The sequence below is a fragment of the Physcomitrium patens genome, chromosome 9, assembly GCF_059467195.1.
Source record: "Physcomitrium patens ecotype Gransden chromosome 9, ASM5946719v1, whole genome shotgun sequence".
Taxonomy (NCBI): domain Eukaryota; kingdom Viridiplantae; phylum Streptophyta; class Bryopsida; order Funariales; family Funariaceae; genus Physcomitrium; species Physcomitrium patens.
This window is the reverse complement of record NC_143418.1, coordinates 620,310-636,232: the sequence shown is the minus strand read 5'-3', so window position 1 is coordinate 636,232 and position 15,923 is coordinate 620,310. Positions and strand designations below refer to the sequence as shown.

At 46.4% G+C, this 15,923-nt stretch overlaps 3 protein-coding genes and 1 non-coding gene across 5 annotated transcripts; 2 read left to right on the top strand and 2 right to left on the bottom strand.

Moving 5' to 3' along the window:
• Positions 1-250: 250 nt before the first annotated feature.
• LOC112286809 (uncharacterized) lies at positions 251-3,967 on the bottom strand. Of its 2 annotated transcripts, XM_073536299.2 has the most exons (4): positions 3,760-3,967; positions 3,555-3,606; positions 3,261-3,423; positions 251-3,150 (listed from the first exon to the last, which is right to left on the bottom strand). In XM_073536299.2, the coding sequence occupies exons 3-4, from the start codon at positions 3,368-3,370 to the stop codon at positions 2,496-2,498; spliced, it is 765 nt and encodes a 254-aa protein (XP_073392400.1). In that variant the 5' UTR covers positions 3,371-3,423; positions 3,555-3,606; positions 3,760-3,967; the 3' UTR covers positions 251-2,495. The 2 variants fall into 2 exon arrangements, with proteins under 2 accessions (XP_073392400.1, XP_073392399.1); XM_073536298.2 differs by having other exon boundaries at positions 3,261-3,606.
• On the top strand, positions 395-1,697 carry LOC112286810 (protein METHYLENE BLUE SENSITIVITY 1). The gene has a single exon (XR_016504638.1). It is a non-coding gene; the product is annotated as a protein METHYLENE BLUE SENSITIVITY 1 (transcript).
• Positions 3,968-4,090: 123 nt separating the features above from the next.
• On the bottom strand, positions 4,091-8,530 carry LOC112286805 (uncharacterized). Its single transcript, XM_024529095.3, has one exon. It carries the CDS (start codon positions 8,044-8,046, stop codon positions 4,411-4,413), a length of 3,636 nt encoding a protein of 1,211 aa, XP_024384863.1. The 5' UTR covers positions 8,047-8,530; the 3' UTR covers positions 4,091-4,410.
• A 449-nt stretch (positions 8,531-8,979) lies between these two features.
• LOC112286806 (origin of replication complex subunit 1B) lies at positions 8,980-15,896 on the top strand. Its single transcript, XM_024529096.3, has 19 exons — positions 8,980-9,167; positions 9,353-9,597; positions 9,724-9,834; positions 10,312-11,126; positions 11,445-11,533; positions 11,784-11,919; positions 12,038-12,184; positions 12,296-12,496; positions 12,698-12,846; positions 13,032-13,134; positions 13,251-13,373; positions 13,635-13,796; positions 13,901-13,958; positions 14,233-14,411; positions 14,566-14,817; positions 15,038-15,133; positions 15,243-15,319; positions 15,467-15,550; positions 15,669-15,896. Exons 2-19 carry the CDS (start codon positions 9,381-9,383, stop codon positions 15,730-15,732), a joined length of 3,063 nt encoding a protein of 1,020 aa, XP_024384864.1. The 5' UTR covers positions 8,980-9,167; positions 9,353-9,380; the 3' UTR covers positions 15,733-15,896.
• Positions 15,897-15,923: the final 27 nt, after the last annotated feature.

Here is a 15,923-nt window from a genome sequence, read left to right as displayed (position 1 = left end):
TCACTAATGGAAATACACACCCAAAAAAAAAAGTAGAATGAAAAAGAAAAAGGAAAAGAAACATAGGCCCTAGAAGGAGACAAAGACAAAAGTAACCGGGAGGTGGAAAAAGTTACCTTCCTCGAAAGTGACGTAAACGAAGGATACCGGCGCAGCCAGTTAGGGCTGACGTCATATCGACTTCACGAGGTTGAAGACATTTTATGAAGCTTTGGCTCTCGCTGGGTTTGTGCCACTTGCAACTCCAACTACCGTTTCCTCGTGCTCGTGCCTTGTTCTCTCGATTGTTTGTAGCTTACCATTTCTAGATTCCTCAAACAATTCCGGTGATAAAAGAATTTGGTTGAGTCGTGAGAGAGGAGGGGAGAAGAGCCAGGTTGATTTCCGGGGCAAGATGACGGGGAAGGCGAAGCCGAAGAAGCACACGGCCAAGGAGATTGCGGCCAAGATCGACGCGGCCACGACAAATCGCGGCGGAGGGAAAGCGGGGGTAGTGGACAGGAAGGCATTGGACAAAGGCGGGCACGCGAAATTGGCGTGTCCAATTTGCAAGGCGACCGCGCCTGACGTGAAGAGCATGTCCATCCACCACGAGGCGAAGCATCCGAAGCTGCCATGGGAGGAGGACAAGCTCATCAACTTACATGCGACGGCCTCGACAGCTGAGGACAAGCCCAAACCCGGGGTGCGAGGCAGCTTGAAGAAATGACCGCGTGGTTTAATACAATTCGTGTATTATATCTGGGAGGAGTGACTTCGTCGAGTGTGATAGTAATGGCAATTATTGTCATGGTTGGGTGTGATAGTAATGGTGTCTATATATGACAATGTGTTGCAGATTCGAGAGAGAGAGAGGAAGAGAAGAGCTGAGTAGGAATTCGTAGATGGGGAACACACAAAGGTAGGAAGAAAGGAAGCCAGGAAGTTGGTAACACTACTCATGCGCGTCTCGGTTTTGGAGCTAACGATTGTTTTCAGGTACTTGTGAAGGTTTAGTGTGAAAAATTGCGAGCCCGAAGTTACGCCGCTTCCGTGAAAGCACTTCAAGTTCTGAACGAGCGATTTCTCATGTTTTGTTCCGCGCTGGCTTCCCTAGAGCTCTCGCACAAAATGAGCATCTTATTCTTGCATACGATTTGTAGTGGAACTTGCTGTGATTTTCATGATCTGCTGCCCCTGCCCAGCACTAAAGTCTTCATTTTCATCAACTCCGTGCTTGTGTCTGGAGATAGCTCCAACATGGGTGCGCGTAAAAGAGAAGCCGATGCTGGCCCTGCGACCTCTACAAACATAAACCTGAACATTTGCTCAGTAAGTAATGATGGAGGTATTTGTGGTTGTCTACCCTCAATGAAAAGCTGCCTGACAGATCGCAAGGAAGAGCATTTGTAGCCATCTTTTGTTGTTACGCTCTCTTAAGAGATTCTGTTCTATTTTTGTCTGGACGTTCTGAAGCCCCGAACCTCTGTAGTCACTGAAAGGGAACATTTTCCGCTGTTGGTTGCCGATTGAGGGAGGCCTTAGCTGACAGGTTCAGACACTTCATACATATCTGAAATTACAACTATTTGTAGAATTGTCTTATGGCCTCAAAGCTTTTTAAGGGGAGTAAAAGCTTTTTGTGTTGTTAATTTTATTGTTGGATATAATTTCAGAGAATTGATATATCTTCCTAGAGTTTTATTATTTCCACTCAACATCCTATTGAGCCTCTACACCATAGTTGTTGTGGTGGTCTTGTGACCTACTCAAAAGTAATTTTGCTTTGATTGGTTCTCCAATTTTTGCTTTGATTAGTTCTCTAATTTGTTTTTGTCAACAATGGGATCCAACATGATGGAGATTGTTTTCAGCAGCAAGCACCAAAGTCCTACACATGTATCCTCACCACATCTCAATGGGCAGAGATCTCGAGAGAGCACAACTTTTTCATTCAAACACCCCAAATCAAAGAACAATTGAAATGTAATTCCGAATTCCTAGTATCTACCTCACATTGGATTCTAGCACAGTGTACATAACTAGTCGCCTCGCTGTGTGTGGTTGTGACACATGGACTGATATGCCAGAAAATGTGCTTTTGTCACTGGGGCACCACGCCGCGCTGGAGCCCTTACACGGCGGCGGTAAGAATTTTGTTGTGGTCAATCTCTTACTTCATTTCACAGGATTAGTTTACTTAATCACATGTGAAGGCAGCTTCGCATGGTGCTTCTATTTGTAAATGGTACGTGGAGCATGGTTTTAATTCCAGGAAAGAATTGTTTTTGTCTCAATCAGCTGAGCATAATCATGCGCTAAACGTTCATCTTCATCTTACATGTCCATCATCCCTGAATCGTGAACTAACATTGCACCAGCAATGGTGGCTTGCCCAACGAGGCTCAACAATCTTTGTTCTCAACAACACTTTGAGTTTTGTGTTCCACACCCTTCAATGGCTTTCATCGGTGTTCTTTGAAACCTACTAATGACCCTCCATCAGCATCCTATGTTCACAATTGTTTGCTACGACGCTTAAACTCGAACCAAACTTCAAAGTGATTGAAAAGCAGACTGTCATGCGTCTGTTGACCAACATACTCCAGTCCAGCTTCCCTGAGACGAGCGCCACACACCCTCCCAGACAAGCGCGTGCAGAATTTGATGTTGTGCGACACATAGAGACGGCCATGAGGGGCGGCCAAACGCATAGCCATCACGGAGACGGTCTTCCACACAGCTGCATCAGCCATGTGCAGGAACACCGCGCTGGAATAAATCAGATCGAAAGGCGGTCCATCGAGAAGCGCAGCAGTGTTCTGGAGATCATCTCCGTGAATTAAGAAAGGACGTTTGTGTAGTAACCCATTTGCAGGAAGCTCATACAGAAGTGCGGCTGCCAGTGACAAGGAGTCCCGCTCCAAGCAGAAGAAATGGGAGAGTTCCAGGAATCGAATGAAATGCAATCCAGCTCGCAAGGTGCCACATCCGATCTCCAGGACGCGATGTCCTGGCTGCAAGGACACAGAAGTCGCAAGAAAATCGAAAACGTCGCGCCCTCCCGCCCATGGTTCTCCGTAGTAGCTGTGGTGCTGTTCGACGAGTAGCTCTCCAGGACAGTCGATCGCGCTGCTGCTGCCGTTCTTGTAATGCGAGATACCATGAAACCTGGAACAAGGAGATCGTCTTCACTTATTACAATCCCAATTTTGACACAATTCTCACGGAACGATGTTTATGGATTTTAGTTAAAGAAAGCATGATCCGACAGAAGATACCTGCGGAGGTCGAAGAGCTGCTGCTGACGAGTACGAGGATTGATGCCCTTGCGGGATGTGAGCCATGGGCTTTCATCATCTCCTCCAGCGGCGTTCCTTAAAGGCAGCATTTCTTGATGTAGCCAATCGAGATCACTAATACCAGAAATCCTCTGCTCACGACCTTTCGGTGTCCCCGATGCGCATTCACAGGCAAAGTATTGGCATGAAAGAGGTGATCTGCTCATTGCTGGAAACAGCAGCAAGCAGAAGAAGAAGGGGCACACCAAACCTGCTAAAAGCAATTTGGAATACCTTGAAAAGAGGCAGTCGTCACAACCTCCGTTGAGCACAGCCATCACCTCCCCTGATCAAACCCCAATCTTGTTACAAATTCAACAAACCAATTTCCGAACTCAAAATTGCAGCTTCACTCTTATGCTTTTCACTCTACTGCACTGCAGCAACAACACCAAGATTGGTCATTCCTAATCACAGTTTAGTGGCAATAGAACCAAACTTCATGCGGCAGATTGAGGCTAAGCCTTCTTTGGCACCCAATGCTGCATGCTGATGAGCCCTCTTTAAGAACCTTCGCAATATCCCGAAGCCTGAAACAGAACTGGGAAATTGGTTGTAAAGACCCATGCAGCCCATGCACACATACTCGTCAGATTAAGAATTTATTTACCAGTGACCAGAATCGAACCATTTCTCCATAGATGCTCCGATAACCTCTTCTACAAGCACTCGTTCTACTCTCTACAGGTGCAAGCAACATAAGAATTAAGTGTAATAGGCTAATCGCACTTTCTCTGGTATCAATGTTCATGTACAACTTGGGGACAAACTTGAGTTAACCATCTTCAGGCAGTGGGCCACCACCACAGGGACATAACCATCTTCCCATGGTGGAGTCCCAGAACCATTTCATTTAAGAAAACAAGTTGGGCTGTGAATGTGCAGCCACTTGCCGTAATATACAATATTGATCTCCCACAGCAATCAATGTGATGCTATAGTACACGAGATGAAACACCAGCAGGTGTTCTTATCACGGGCCATTAAATTGTGACCCAGAACTGTTCCTGTATAATTGAATAAGAAAGATCTACAGAGGAAAGTGATCGGATTTCTACAAATTTGGTCAGTGATGGTACACGAGCAGGTTTCAAGTTGGAATAATATCTAATACAAGAGGAGGAAAATGTGAGTTGAGGAGTTCTTGGGGGTAGCCCATGTGCTTAGCGAGAGCCAGAACCCAAGCTACCACATTTACAACCTCAGCTGCCAGCTTCGGACCGTCCTTTGCTGAGGGCTTGTCCTGTTTGCCAGGATTCTCGGCATACGTTCGCACATATTGTCCCAAAAATCGAATGTAGGCTGTGACGTGCAAGGGGTGCATCTGCTGAAGGATGGTCCCAATGCCCACGATAAGTGGGCAGCAATCAAGAGCAGCCTTCTTCATTCGACTAGTCAAAGTTCCCAGATGACTATCCAACACATATCTTGGTAGCTGGGAAATGGTGACGAGAAACAATAGGAGAGCGCACCCATTAGCTGGCCTGGTAGTTATGTAGATAGAATGGAGTGGTGTATAAAGTCCACACAAATGCAATTGCTTTCGCAACTCTCCCAGCATGCGGCTCTTTACTTCAGAATTCTCCACACCGCTTGCTGTACCCTCTTCGGAATCCATGATGTCAGCCAGCGCTGCCTTATTCATTGCGTCCACAGCATGTGATATAGTGCTCGATTCGAACTTAGCTGACGCCCGTAAATGAGATCCCAGAAGACAACGAAGCAGTTGTATTTGTCCGATTCGAGATACACTCTCCACCCAAGCGTTCCATCCTGCTGCATTAACTCCCACACGAGTGCAGTATTCGGTATATACGACTGTCCCAGGGTCGGGAATAGACGAGTTAGGAGTCAACACATTTTGGAGGGACTCTAACCAATTGCTCATTTCGCTGGATTCCGAACTGTATGAGAGATGCATAACTGCCTGCCGAATAGCATGTGTAACTTGAAAGCCCAGCAGCCGATCCAATCCAGTCAATCCGGCTGTTCCGAAAGTGGCTTGTAACAACGTCATAGTGCGTAACCCCACAAGCTCTTGCCCTTGAGCATCGAACCAACCACTCATCGGTGCTAGGTACATTGACTTCGAAGGGTCAGTCAATTGCAAGAGTTTATGTGCCAAACGCCCCATAAAATTGCTGGTCATAGAGGTATCTTTTGCAGGGACCGGGAATTGTGGAATGGGCTTTGCAGGATCCTGATACACGCTCTGCCAGTCCTGAACCTTCCTCTTCACGAAAGCATTGCACTCTTGCTCAGCATTGTAGTCAATAATGCGCGCAAATTCTTCATGCCACAGCTGAAGCCCATGCACATGCACATAATCCTGAAAATATTCCATGGATCGTCGTTGTGCTTGTAATGACAGTAGAAGCTCTTGTAATTGCTCCTCCAGTTCCACCACTCCGCCCGTTGGAAATACCAAGATGGTGTGTAACGATGTGGCAACCTGCTTCACCAGCTGCTTGCGTATCCCAATTTCCAGAAGCTGCCAAGGATCCACTTCTATGGCTCCCATGAACGTCTTCTTCATAGCCATGATACCTTGCGTGAATACAGCCACTCGGTGTGTTGCTTTCGCCAGCTTGTATCTCTCTTCAGGCTGAGCAAAATCGCGCAGACTCTCCTTCTCAAGCCGCCAAGGAAGCTCGTGCAACTGCTTCGTCTGTACAGCTATCACATCATTGAGGATGCTAAACATACTAACAGGTATGATCTCCATCACTGACCGCACGTAGGCCACTAGCTCTGAGGAATAATATTCTGAAACAGAGTAAAGGTCCATGCTGCCAGATTGCGAAATCCGTAGCAGGGGAATGTCCAGGATAGATCGAAGCTTGAGAAATAAGCAGGAAAGCTTGAGAACTGTAAAAGGGTCTGCATTGATGCGAGCATGGATCTGAGGAGTGAAGCCTACGATAAGGCCCCAGGCGTATGATGCATCAGTGACCACTGAAATGGTAGCCAACACACCTTCCTGGACATTGAGAGTGCGCACCATATGCTGCAGGTGAGTACGCGTTTCAGCAAGGTATTGCTTAATCTGAAGACTGCTTTCAATCTGATGAAACTGCTCAACTTCCTGCAGAGCCAAAATCATCTGTTGAATCTTTCGCACAGCACGAGAGGCTTCTGCTTTACACTCCAAAGCACGCACTTGTTGTCCCATCTGAAGGAACCAATTCTGCATATTTTCGTCCTTCACTTTGCGAGATAGCACCTTTGACCCCGAGAAAAAATCTGATAGCTCCTGCATGCACTCTGCTGCATGATTCTTACACTTCAGGAACTGTGCTTCTTTTCCCTCCAGAAGGTCCCCATAAACCTGCTTCAGCTCAAATTCAAGAGTTGCTGTTTCCAAAATGAGAGACAGCAGCAACTCACTGCCATTCGCCCCACCCAAAGCTACAATTATATCCTTCAGCTTCTTATTCATAGTGTTCCGATGCAGGAGCAGCCAACGCAGAGCTATATTGCTTTCACGCAAGCATGCCACTAGGCTTGCCATGTTGCTTAAAACAAACTCTTGAGTCAGCACACCTTCCGACAGAATGCCTCGCAGCTCTACCAGCAGCTCGGGTACTCTGGTACTGTAGGCCTGTCCAACCTCACGCACTTGTTGCGGAACAAGTATCGGAGCCAGAGCAGCTTTAGCAGCCTTGTATTGATCCCATGCAACCGACAAGTCCACCATAAAGCCCATAAAGATTGGCACAACCCACCACCCCAGCAAAAACTTGTCCACGATATCCTTCATTACTAGAGTCTCAGATTGCAAAATTTCCGGGACGAAATTCAGAAGAACATACATACATGCAACCTGCCCGCCCAGAGAAGCACACCGGTGCTCTGGGTTAGGATAATGGCGCATCTGGTTGTAAAGATCGTCACTTCGCAACCGTGCAATAGCTAGCCTCATCAACCGCCTGGGCAAAGGAAACCGACTGCACATCTCTTCAACATTCGAGAGGAGGATCATGTTAGGCTCCGCAGCAGACGGAGAGCTTGACCCTTGCAGGAATGACGCCAATAAGGCAACCGGTGCAAAAGCAGAGCTCGCTTTTGGAGGTGGTGGCACACTCCGACACAGCGACTGGATTGCCTCAAAATTCAAAAAATCACTGGAACCTCGACATCGACAATGCGCCACTAAAAGCTGCTCTCGAAGGCTTCCCGGCATCCGATGTTCCAGCAAAAGCAGTAGCACGCCGTGTAACATGAGTGCCTCCACGAGCAGCTGCCGCCCTTCCTCATCCTCCAGCACACTTTCCGCACTCTCCTGCAAGAACGCGCCAGCTCCATCTTGCAGCAGATCGTCAATGAACCGGCTCAAATCCTTGTAATACTTCACAATACCATCAAAGAGCAAAAAGAAACGCTCCACCACACTACCACACTCCTCCCGAAACTCGTCGTCCAGAGTCGCTAGGGTCTCAGAGGCTTCCACTTGCTCCTCGTACACTTCCGGCGACTTGAAATACTTGAAATCAAACAAAAGACCCGCGTACTTCCCTCCGCTATCCGACGCGGATGATTGATGCAATACCACAGGTGCGTGCTGCGAGAGACGCAGCAATTCCGCCACAAGCGCCTGGCCTCTGCTCACAAGCCCTAACAACACCTCCCCCGTCCTCGTCTCCATCACCACCGTGCGCTTGATACTCCCGCTTCTAAGCAACAACCCCCGCCCCCTCCGCAGCGGGCTGTCGACTAACGACGACATTGCCAGCAAGTTCAACCGCAACTCCAATTCTCCCACTCCTAACTCCCGACCATGAATTCGTTGCACGCATCGACTTCTCGCAGACCAAATCTCTTATCAAAAATACAAAGCAAAAAAAATCCTCGCGCATTCCAAATCGCTCCCTCCGCTGCTACCACAATCCACCACCATCAAAAACCCTCCCCTGTATCCAAATCACTAGCAGCATGAAGCGCAACAACACCTAAACCACGCATGCGACCCATCGAACCAGAAGCCAAAGCTTAACGCAAATCGTAGACGCAGATTCCAGTCAGCTCGATCCACTCGGCTCCGCCCGGATTGCAACCCCAGCGTGGGGCGAGCTAAACACAAATTGAAGCGCAATTCTGGAGCAATCTCGAAGAAACAAGGAACAAAGGACAGCCAACGACGCGAGCTGGGCGAATGGGCAATCTCTCAACAATTAGGGTTTGGGGTCAGCACCACAGCATCGCTCACTGTGGATGGTGGACTGCGTCAAATCAATCAAAATTTTCCTCATCCTTATAGTGATGAGAATTAAAACTATTCCACGTCAGCATAGGAGGTGGAATCAATTTTCTATAATGGACAATGCATTTGAGGCTACAGCAATTTTCAAATTCACCAAAATAACTAACCCCTTTTAATAGGTAAGTTTATTTCCACAATGTTTCCATACAGCTTGAGAGGTGAAACTGAAGGGAGGAAAGGTGACAACCACGTGGCGAATTTTCATTCGTGGAGATCCGGTTGAGTTGGATCATAAATTCATAGCTGGACTAGCCCACGTCAACGTTCCCGCGAATACTAACGGGTACATTGTTCGACGTGGCACAGCCCATAACTGTGTCTTTTTCCCGCCATTCTTTCGTCGTCCCGCTCTGTTGTATAAAGGTTCTGGCTCTCGCCAGTTTTGACTACTTCGCACGCGCTGCTGTGCATCGCAGCTCCAGCTAATTCGTCCGCAATCCAGGGGCCTTGGTATCAATCTTGCAAATGAGTCCGTTGAGAAAGGACCCATCGATCGCTGGACTGTTTCTATTCTGGATCGGTTTGGTATCGCTGGTGGGATGTGGGATTATTGCAATTTGCGCGTAAGGAGCTTGCTGTGATTGAAGGTAACTGACATGGGAGTTCGAGGGCAATAGCTATCGCTGGGTTGCATTCAATCGCTCGGGGTGGTGTGTCGATGCTTGGTGGAGCTTGAGGGAGGCACGCTGGAGTGGTATAACTCACATATGCCACTTGGATTGGTTGGGATGGTGCTGATGCATCGTTTGCACATGTGGGTATGGTGAAATAGGGGGCGGGAGGTGGAGGCGAGCTAGGATATGACTCCGGGGATGACGAGCCCGTTGGTGGAGGGGAAGATGGGGACAGGCGGGTCCCCTAGGACGAAAGAAGCTTGTATTGGCTCGCCAATTAATGTTGGGGTGGATGTCGTTGAGCCTCAACCGCGGCGGAAATGCCCAGAGAGTAGCTTGAAGCAGGCATTACGAGGAGCGCGGATGAGGGGATCCTTGAATGTGACCTTGGAGTCTCCTAAAGGTATCGGTCTACCCTTACTTTTGTTGGTGAGGAGCAGTTTTAGTATCATTCAGAGGTAGGAGAGCGTTGTGATCAGTAGTTTTGGTGGCAGTCTCAGAGTTAAATTCATCTCTGCTAATGTGCCAGCTATCCAGCTCCCAAATCCTTTGAACGATGGCCCGTCAAGCAGTCTCAAGCAAACTTTGAAGCGGGCGCGGGAAAGGGGAACTTTGGATGCCGGGTTGGAGTCGAATCCAGGTTTTCTTCTGCGCCTTCACGGATTTGCCTAATTCGACGTACCCAAATGCCTCAATTCTTCTCTCCCAGTTCTTTTAGGTGTCTGACGGGGGATATTACTTATATTTGAAAGTTTTATCAAACATTGAGCTTTTCGTCATTGAGTAATTCCAAGATTACAAGTTATGCTCTTTCGAAAGAAATGTGCACAAAGGGCACTGCCTTCCCTCTGCAAGTACCCCCCCCCCCTCTTTAGTCTTCAATGTGTGTGACATGATTGCAGACATATCATCTTGTAATGATTCAATGCGATTTTCTTGGAATTTAAGTACTTTCAATGTTCTACCAGCTGTAATTCACCATCTTTGGTTGTGGACACCCGCACAAGAAAACATTTAGGATGAGCTTAGAGTCCTGCGTGGACAAACTGCAAAGGATGAGCATGTAAAACGTAGGAATGTCTTTTGAAGTTTCAAACTGACTTGTGTAAAATTTTAGGTAAATCCCCGCGTCTGGACTATGTAAGGAATACAGCAGCATCCTCATTGTCACAAGCCCCTGTGGTCGCATCTTCTCCAATGACCCCGCAATGCACTCTGAAGGCATCCACAATCACGCCACCCACACCCGCATGTCTTCCATCCACAGAGAGAGTGAAGCCAAGGTGCCTGTTCGGCTCCGAGGATAAGAGAGCTGAGATCTTAAGCAACCATTCTCGAGCAGGGACTCCGAACAAACACGTAAAGGCGACTCCAAGCAAATCTGTGAGGTCCACGCCCAAGAAAGCTAAGACGAAGGACGATGTCGTTGACACTCCGTCGATGAGGAAATCTCCTCGGTTTGTTCGCGCTGTACAGAGGAATTTGAATGAAACCCCGACGAAGGAGAGACGCAGGCACAGGAATACCCTGGAACCGGGTCAGCGAGTGCCGACCAAGAAGTTTGTGCATAAGGAAAGTAGGAATGCAGCTCGTCGGACTGGTGGAAGTTCTCAGAAAGAGCAATTGCGACGATATGTCAAAAAGGTTGTCTCCGAAGGTGTGGAGTATCGGGTTGGTGATGACGTATATGTTCGAAAAGGTGTGAAAGAAAATGGAGACAACGCTGCTAACGGTGGTGCAGAGCAATGGTCTGATTCTGATGCGGAAGTCGAAGATTGCGTGCTCTGTGGCGAGAACGGTCAAAGCATCATGCTTGAATGTGATGAATGTTTAGGTGGGTATCATTTACGTTGCCTCGACCCACCGTTGGAGGAAGTTCCAGAAGGTGATTGGATGTGTCCAGTTTGTTCAGCCGTGGCAAGAGGCGACAATGTAAGTTCATCTAACTTTTTTGTCTTGCATAGCGTGGATTCACGGTCAAAACTGCCTCCACGCTCAGGGTGCTAAGTTCGGAATATTCATTGCAGGGCTCGTGATGCTACTTGTTTGCTCTCCAGACAATTTGGTTTTGTTCTGTCTCATTGTAAATCAGATAGATTAACGTTCCTATTCGATAGCTGTTCAGTAGTTCATTTCATTCTCACACGTCAAGTAGATATAAGGTCAAGCAATCCTTTAAATTCATTGAACCTCACCGTAGGTGTCTTTTACTTCTATATTTCCTTGTTCTAACTACAGAGAACACATCAGGTGGAACGCTCTACGCATGCGAAACGAAGACGGAGGACTACTCGCGAAAGGTTCATTGCGCAAGACATTTGGGCCTCTAGAATCGAGAAGTAAGGATTCCTGCTCACATTACCTTTAATGGAAGGATGTGAGGCTCTAATGTTTTACTCACTACGTACTTCCTTCTCTAACAATTATTGTTATAGACGAGAGTGTAATCGTTGCGTACAAAACCTTCGATGGGCACAGGTCAATTTTAGTCGAGTTCTAGCTCTAGAATGTCCCTTCGCCTCGTGTAGGCTTAGTCACAGTCTCCGGAAGCTACGGGTAGATCTAATTCTTCTTCGTAATCCCACGCAGGATATGGCGAGACAAAGAAGGAACACTGTATTTTCAAGGCCGATGGTGGGCTTTACCTGAGGAAACTGCCGATGGACGGCAACCATGGCACGGACGGAGAGAACTCTTTCGATCTAGTATAGCTGATGAGAATGAGGTAACTTTAAGAGTCTGGATTGCCTGCAGTGCTTTCATCTTAAGTTCTAACATCCTCGTGATGCTAAATCTAGACTGTGTCCTCAAAGATTCTAACGGTTTCTTCTGTGGAGTTTCAGATGAATACGATCATCAGACATTGTTTTGTCATGCCACCAGATCTGTACGCCAAAGCAGGGCATGAAGGTGACGACGTGTTTATGTGTGGCCACGAATACGATTTTCGGCACCAAACATTCAAGCGAATCGCAGATGAATTTGATGACGTGAGTTCATTAGCTTCCTCAATTGTGAAAGTTTCATTGTGAATTGTATTTTCTGTACTAATGAGGATTAAAAACTCTTTCTGATGCTTATTGTTGGTGATGCATATTCAGGTTAGCGAGGCAGATGACAGCGAGGATGAGAGCTTCGACCCATCCCGTAAGAGCAAATATCACAGTCTGGTGTCGAGTGACGATGACGACGACTTCGATAATGAGTTCGATATCAAGAAAAAGAGATGCACACCAAAAGGAACTCCCAAAGGAACTCCGAAAGCAAAACCAAAAAGTACTCAAGCCACTCCAAAAGCTGCTGTAAGTTAAACTCTCTGCTGTTCTTTTACGCTGATATCGTAATTCTGAATTGGAGCTACTCATGTCAAGGACAACAAGAACAATCAACTGGTTTGTGGTCTGTCTCCTACCCTAATATCTAAATAATTAAAGGTACTTTTGCATCGATCCGTATCTTAAGGGGCACGAAAACGTAACTCTTTTCACATTGTATATGACCAGAATGTATGGAAAGGCCGTGTCGATCGTATTGAAGGTGTTGGTGCGAAGGCAGTTCCTCGTCCTCGGAAGAGGCCCTTGACATATCTTGAGAAAGCTAAGGCTGCACTTGGACTGTCTGCGGCCCCAACGTCATTGCCCTGCAGAGACAAGTACGTACTCTTGCGCATTTTCCCTTCACAACCATTGTAACTCCTCAAATATTAATTGATACAAGTCACACATTGTTTTTAAGTTACCTGCTACTTCATTCGTACACTCTTTCCTCTAAGATGTTTGTGATTCTGTACTCCGTGTTTTCTTATCTTCGCTAAGCAGTGAGAAATGTTGTTAACAGGGAGAAGAGCGAAATTGAGGCATTTCTTAAGGACGCTGTAGCAGCAGGGGAAGAGTGCCTGGGACGTTGTCTCTACATCAGTGGTGTGCCCGGCACTGGCAAGGTGAGTAATGGATTGTTTTTGTGACAATGGTCATATCTGTTTCTCGTGTAGAGCAAAGCTTATAAAGAACGATCGACGGATGCTAACTGTCACTGTAATACTCTGTACATTTACAGACCGCAACAGTTTTGGAGGTTATGAAGGGCCTGAGAAGTAAGGTGGACAGTGGTGAATTGCCGCCTTATCGGTTTGTGGAGATAAATGGCCTTCGTCTACCCTCTCCCGAGCATGCCTATACCGTATTTATTCATAACCTGTAAATCTTGTAGCTTGTACTTGTGTTGCTTCTCCCAGGCGATTTATGTGTCATGTCATTTCATACAATATTGCGTCTGAGGTTGAATTCGTTAAACCCATTCATGTATGGTTCAACTGCAGCGTATGAAGACGTTGTACAGTACCCCATTGCGAGGTTTTTCACTGAATGCAATTCTCTGCGTTTAATTGAAACACTTGAACAATCCAGGCACGTTCGTGTACTGAACAGCTGATGTGCCCAGGTTCTTCATGAAGCATTGACCGGCCAACACTGTGGCTGGAGGCGCGCCTTGCAGTTTCTCGATGCACGATTTTCGGATAGCAAGCCGCTGCAAGGCGTGCATGCCCGTCCTTGCATCCTCTTGGTCGACGAGCTTGACCTTCTGGTCACACGGAGTCAATCGGTATTTAGCCTTGGCGTTTTCTCGCATGCAAATTCCTTGAACTGACTACATGTATATCCGTTTCCTTCGGGGCTGACCTTGTTACATATATAATTGATGTGTAGGTCCTTTATAATCTTTTTGACTGGCCAAGTCGTGCGAATTCACGCCTCATAGTAATCGGTATGTACTCTTTTTTTCTGTTATTGTTGCTAATAATGAACTTACGGTTTCCAAGGTGCTGCACTACAAAGCAAGTTGCTTCACAAGCGCACCATATGTCTCAAAATTTGGACGGTGTATCTTAATCTGGTCCTCCATGCCGTGGGTAGTTATAGATTCTACTGTCACGGATCTCCGTATTCTTAGACTATATCTTCCAGTTGTGCGTTGACGAGCAGCTCTCTGAGCCTCTGTACCATGATTTAATGTTCAAGTCGGTGTTTCCATAAATCAGGTATTGCCAACACGATGGATTTGCCTGAGCGAATGCTGCCCCGCATTGCGAGTCGACTGGGACTCCATAGGATTTCGTTTGGTCCCTATTCTCATACTCAGCTGCAGCAGATATTAGCAACTCGCCTGGAGGGAATTCCTGCTTTTGACAAACAAGCCGTTGAGTTTGCCTCCCGCAAGGTTGGTCCTTTCCTGCAACACTTTGTTTCGAGAGTATCCATCTCCAGGAATACCTTCTCTAGGCATGTTTAACGATACTGTGATGACTAGGTCGAAATACTGCACATATTACTTGAGCTATCACTGAGACCTAACTGAGTGTGCTACTTTACAGGTAGCTGCAGTTTCTGGAGATGCTCGAAGAGCCTTGGAACTGTGTAGACGGGCTGCAGAAATAACTGAGATGCGGGTCCAACCCATTACTACGAGTTTTACTACTTGCGAAGCAGCCCCAGCTTCATCTGTTCCTGTACATCAGCAGGATAGTAGCAATGAACCACCAGAATCACAGATAGCTTGCAAGCTGATCGGCATGAGTGATATTGAGGCAGCAATTGCAGAGATGTTCCAAGCACCCCATATTCAGGTATGACATTGATATGTGCCCCAAACAATAACCAACTTCTACACTCTCATTCGATCTTCCGTCGTACTGTGTGCTAAAGCAACGCAGCGGATTGCAGTTTCCACTCCATCTTATTGTTGGTTATTTCCAAGTATACACATTTTCAGGCTGGATACGTTCAATGTTTTTCTTATCCCGTGTATTGAGCTCTGATTTTTCTCTGCTCATTTTGAATATCCAGTTCATGAAAAGATGTTCCAAATTTTCCAAGATATTTCTTGTGGCCATGGTAATTGAACAACACCGGACCACAATGGTGGAAACAACTTTTGAGAAGGTCAGCGACATCTTCTATAGTGTCAACATACATTTGTACAATTTATTCTATCTCCCTGTTTCAGAGAAACTAGGAGAAATCATTCCAACTTTTTGTGGCAATTTCCCAGGTTGTATCTGCATTTATGCGTCTGTGTGTAACACACAAGGAGCATTGCCCTGGTGAAGATTTAATAATGACCGTGGGGTACAATATCTATCCCCTAAGCGTTCGTGAATGCCCCTCATTTACTTAATCGATTTTTAAAATAAACTCATTTTCCCCTATGTTTATTACCCATATTATATAAACTCTCAAATTGGACACTAAAAATAACAGTTGACGTGTGTAAAGGTGTAAGCTGGGAGTATCTAGGATACTATTATGTGAGCCTGCCATTCGTCATCGCCATCAAAAACTTCAACTTAATTTTCCCTGGTAAGTGACCATTTCAATCTTGAAACTTACTTCATATAGCCCACCTACAATAGCTAACAATTTTACCCGTATATGAAAAACTACACTTCTAACAGAATGGTTGTTTGCTGCGTGACAGTGATGATGTACAATTCGCTCTCAAAGATGATAAAGAATTATCATGGCTTTCGAAGTATCTATGAGTAGATGAATTTAACGGTGAAAATGTTACGTTTTCTGCGGCCATTAGTGTACATTATGATACACTGACAATCAGTTAGAACAATAGACAATGTGAAAGAGCATAACTGACTCTGATTAAACCGTTATACGTACATGAAAAAGAAAACTATCCTATTTTACTCTTCTTTTGCAGTGAACATCTGAACAATAA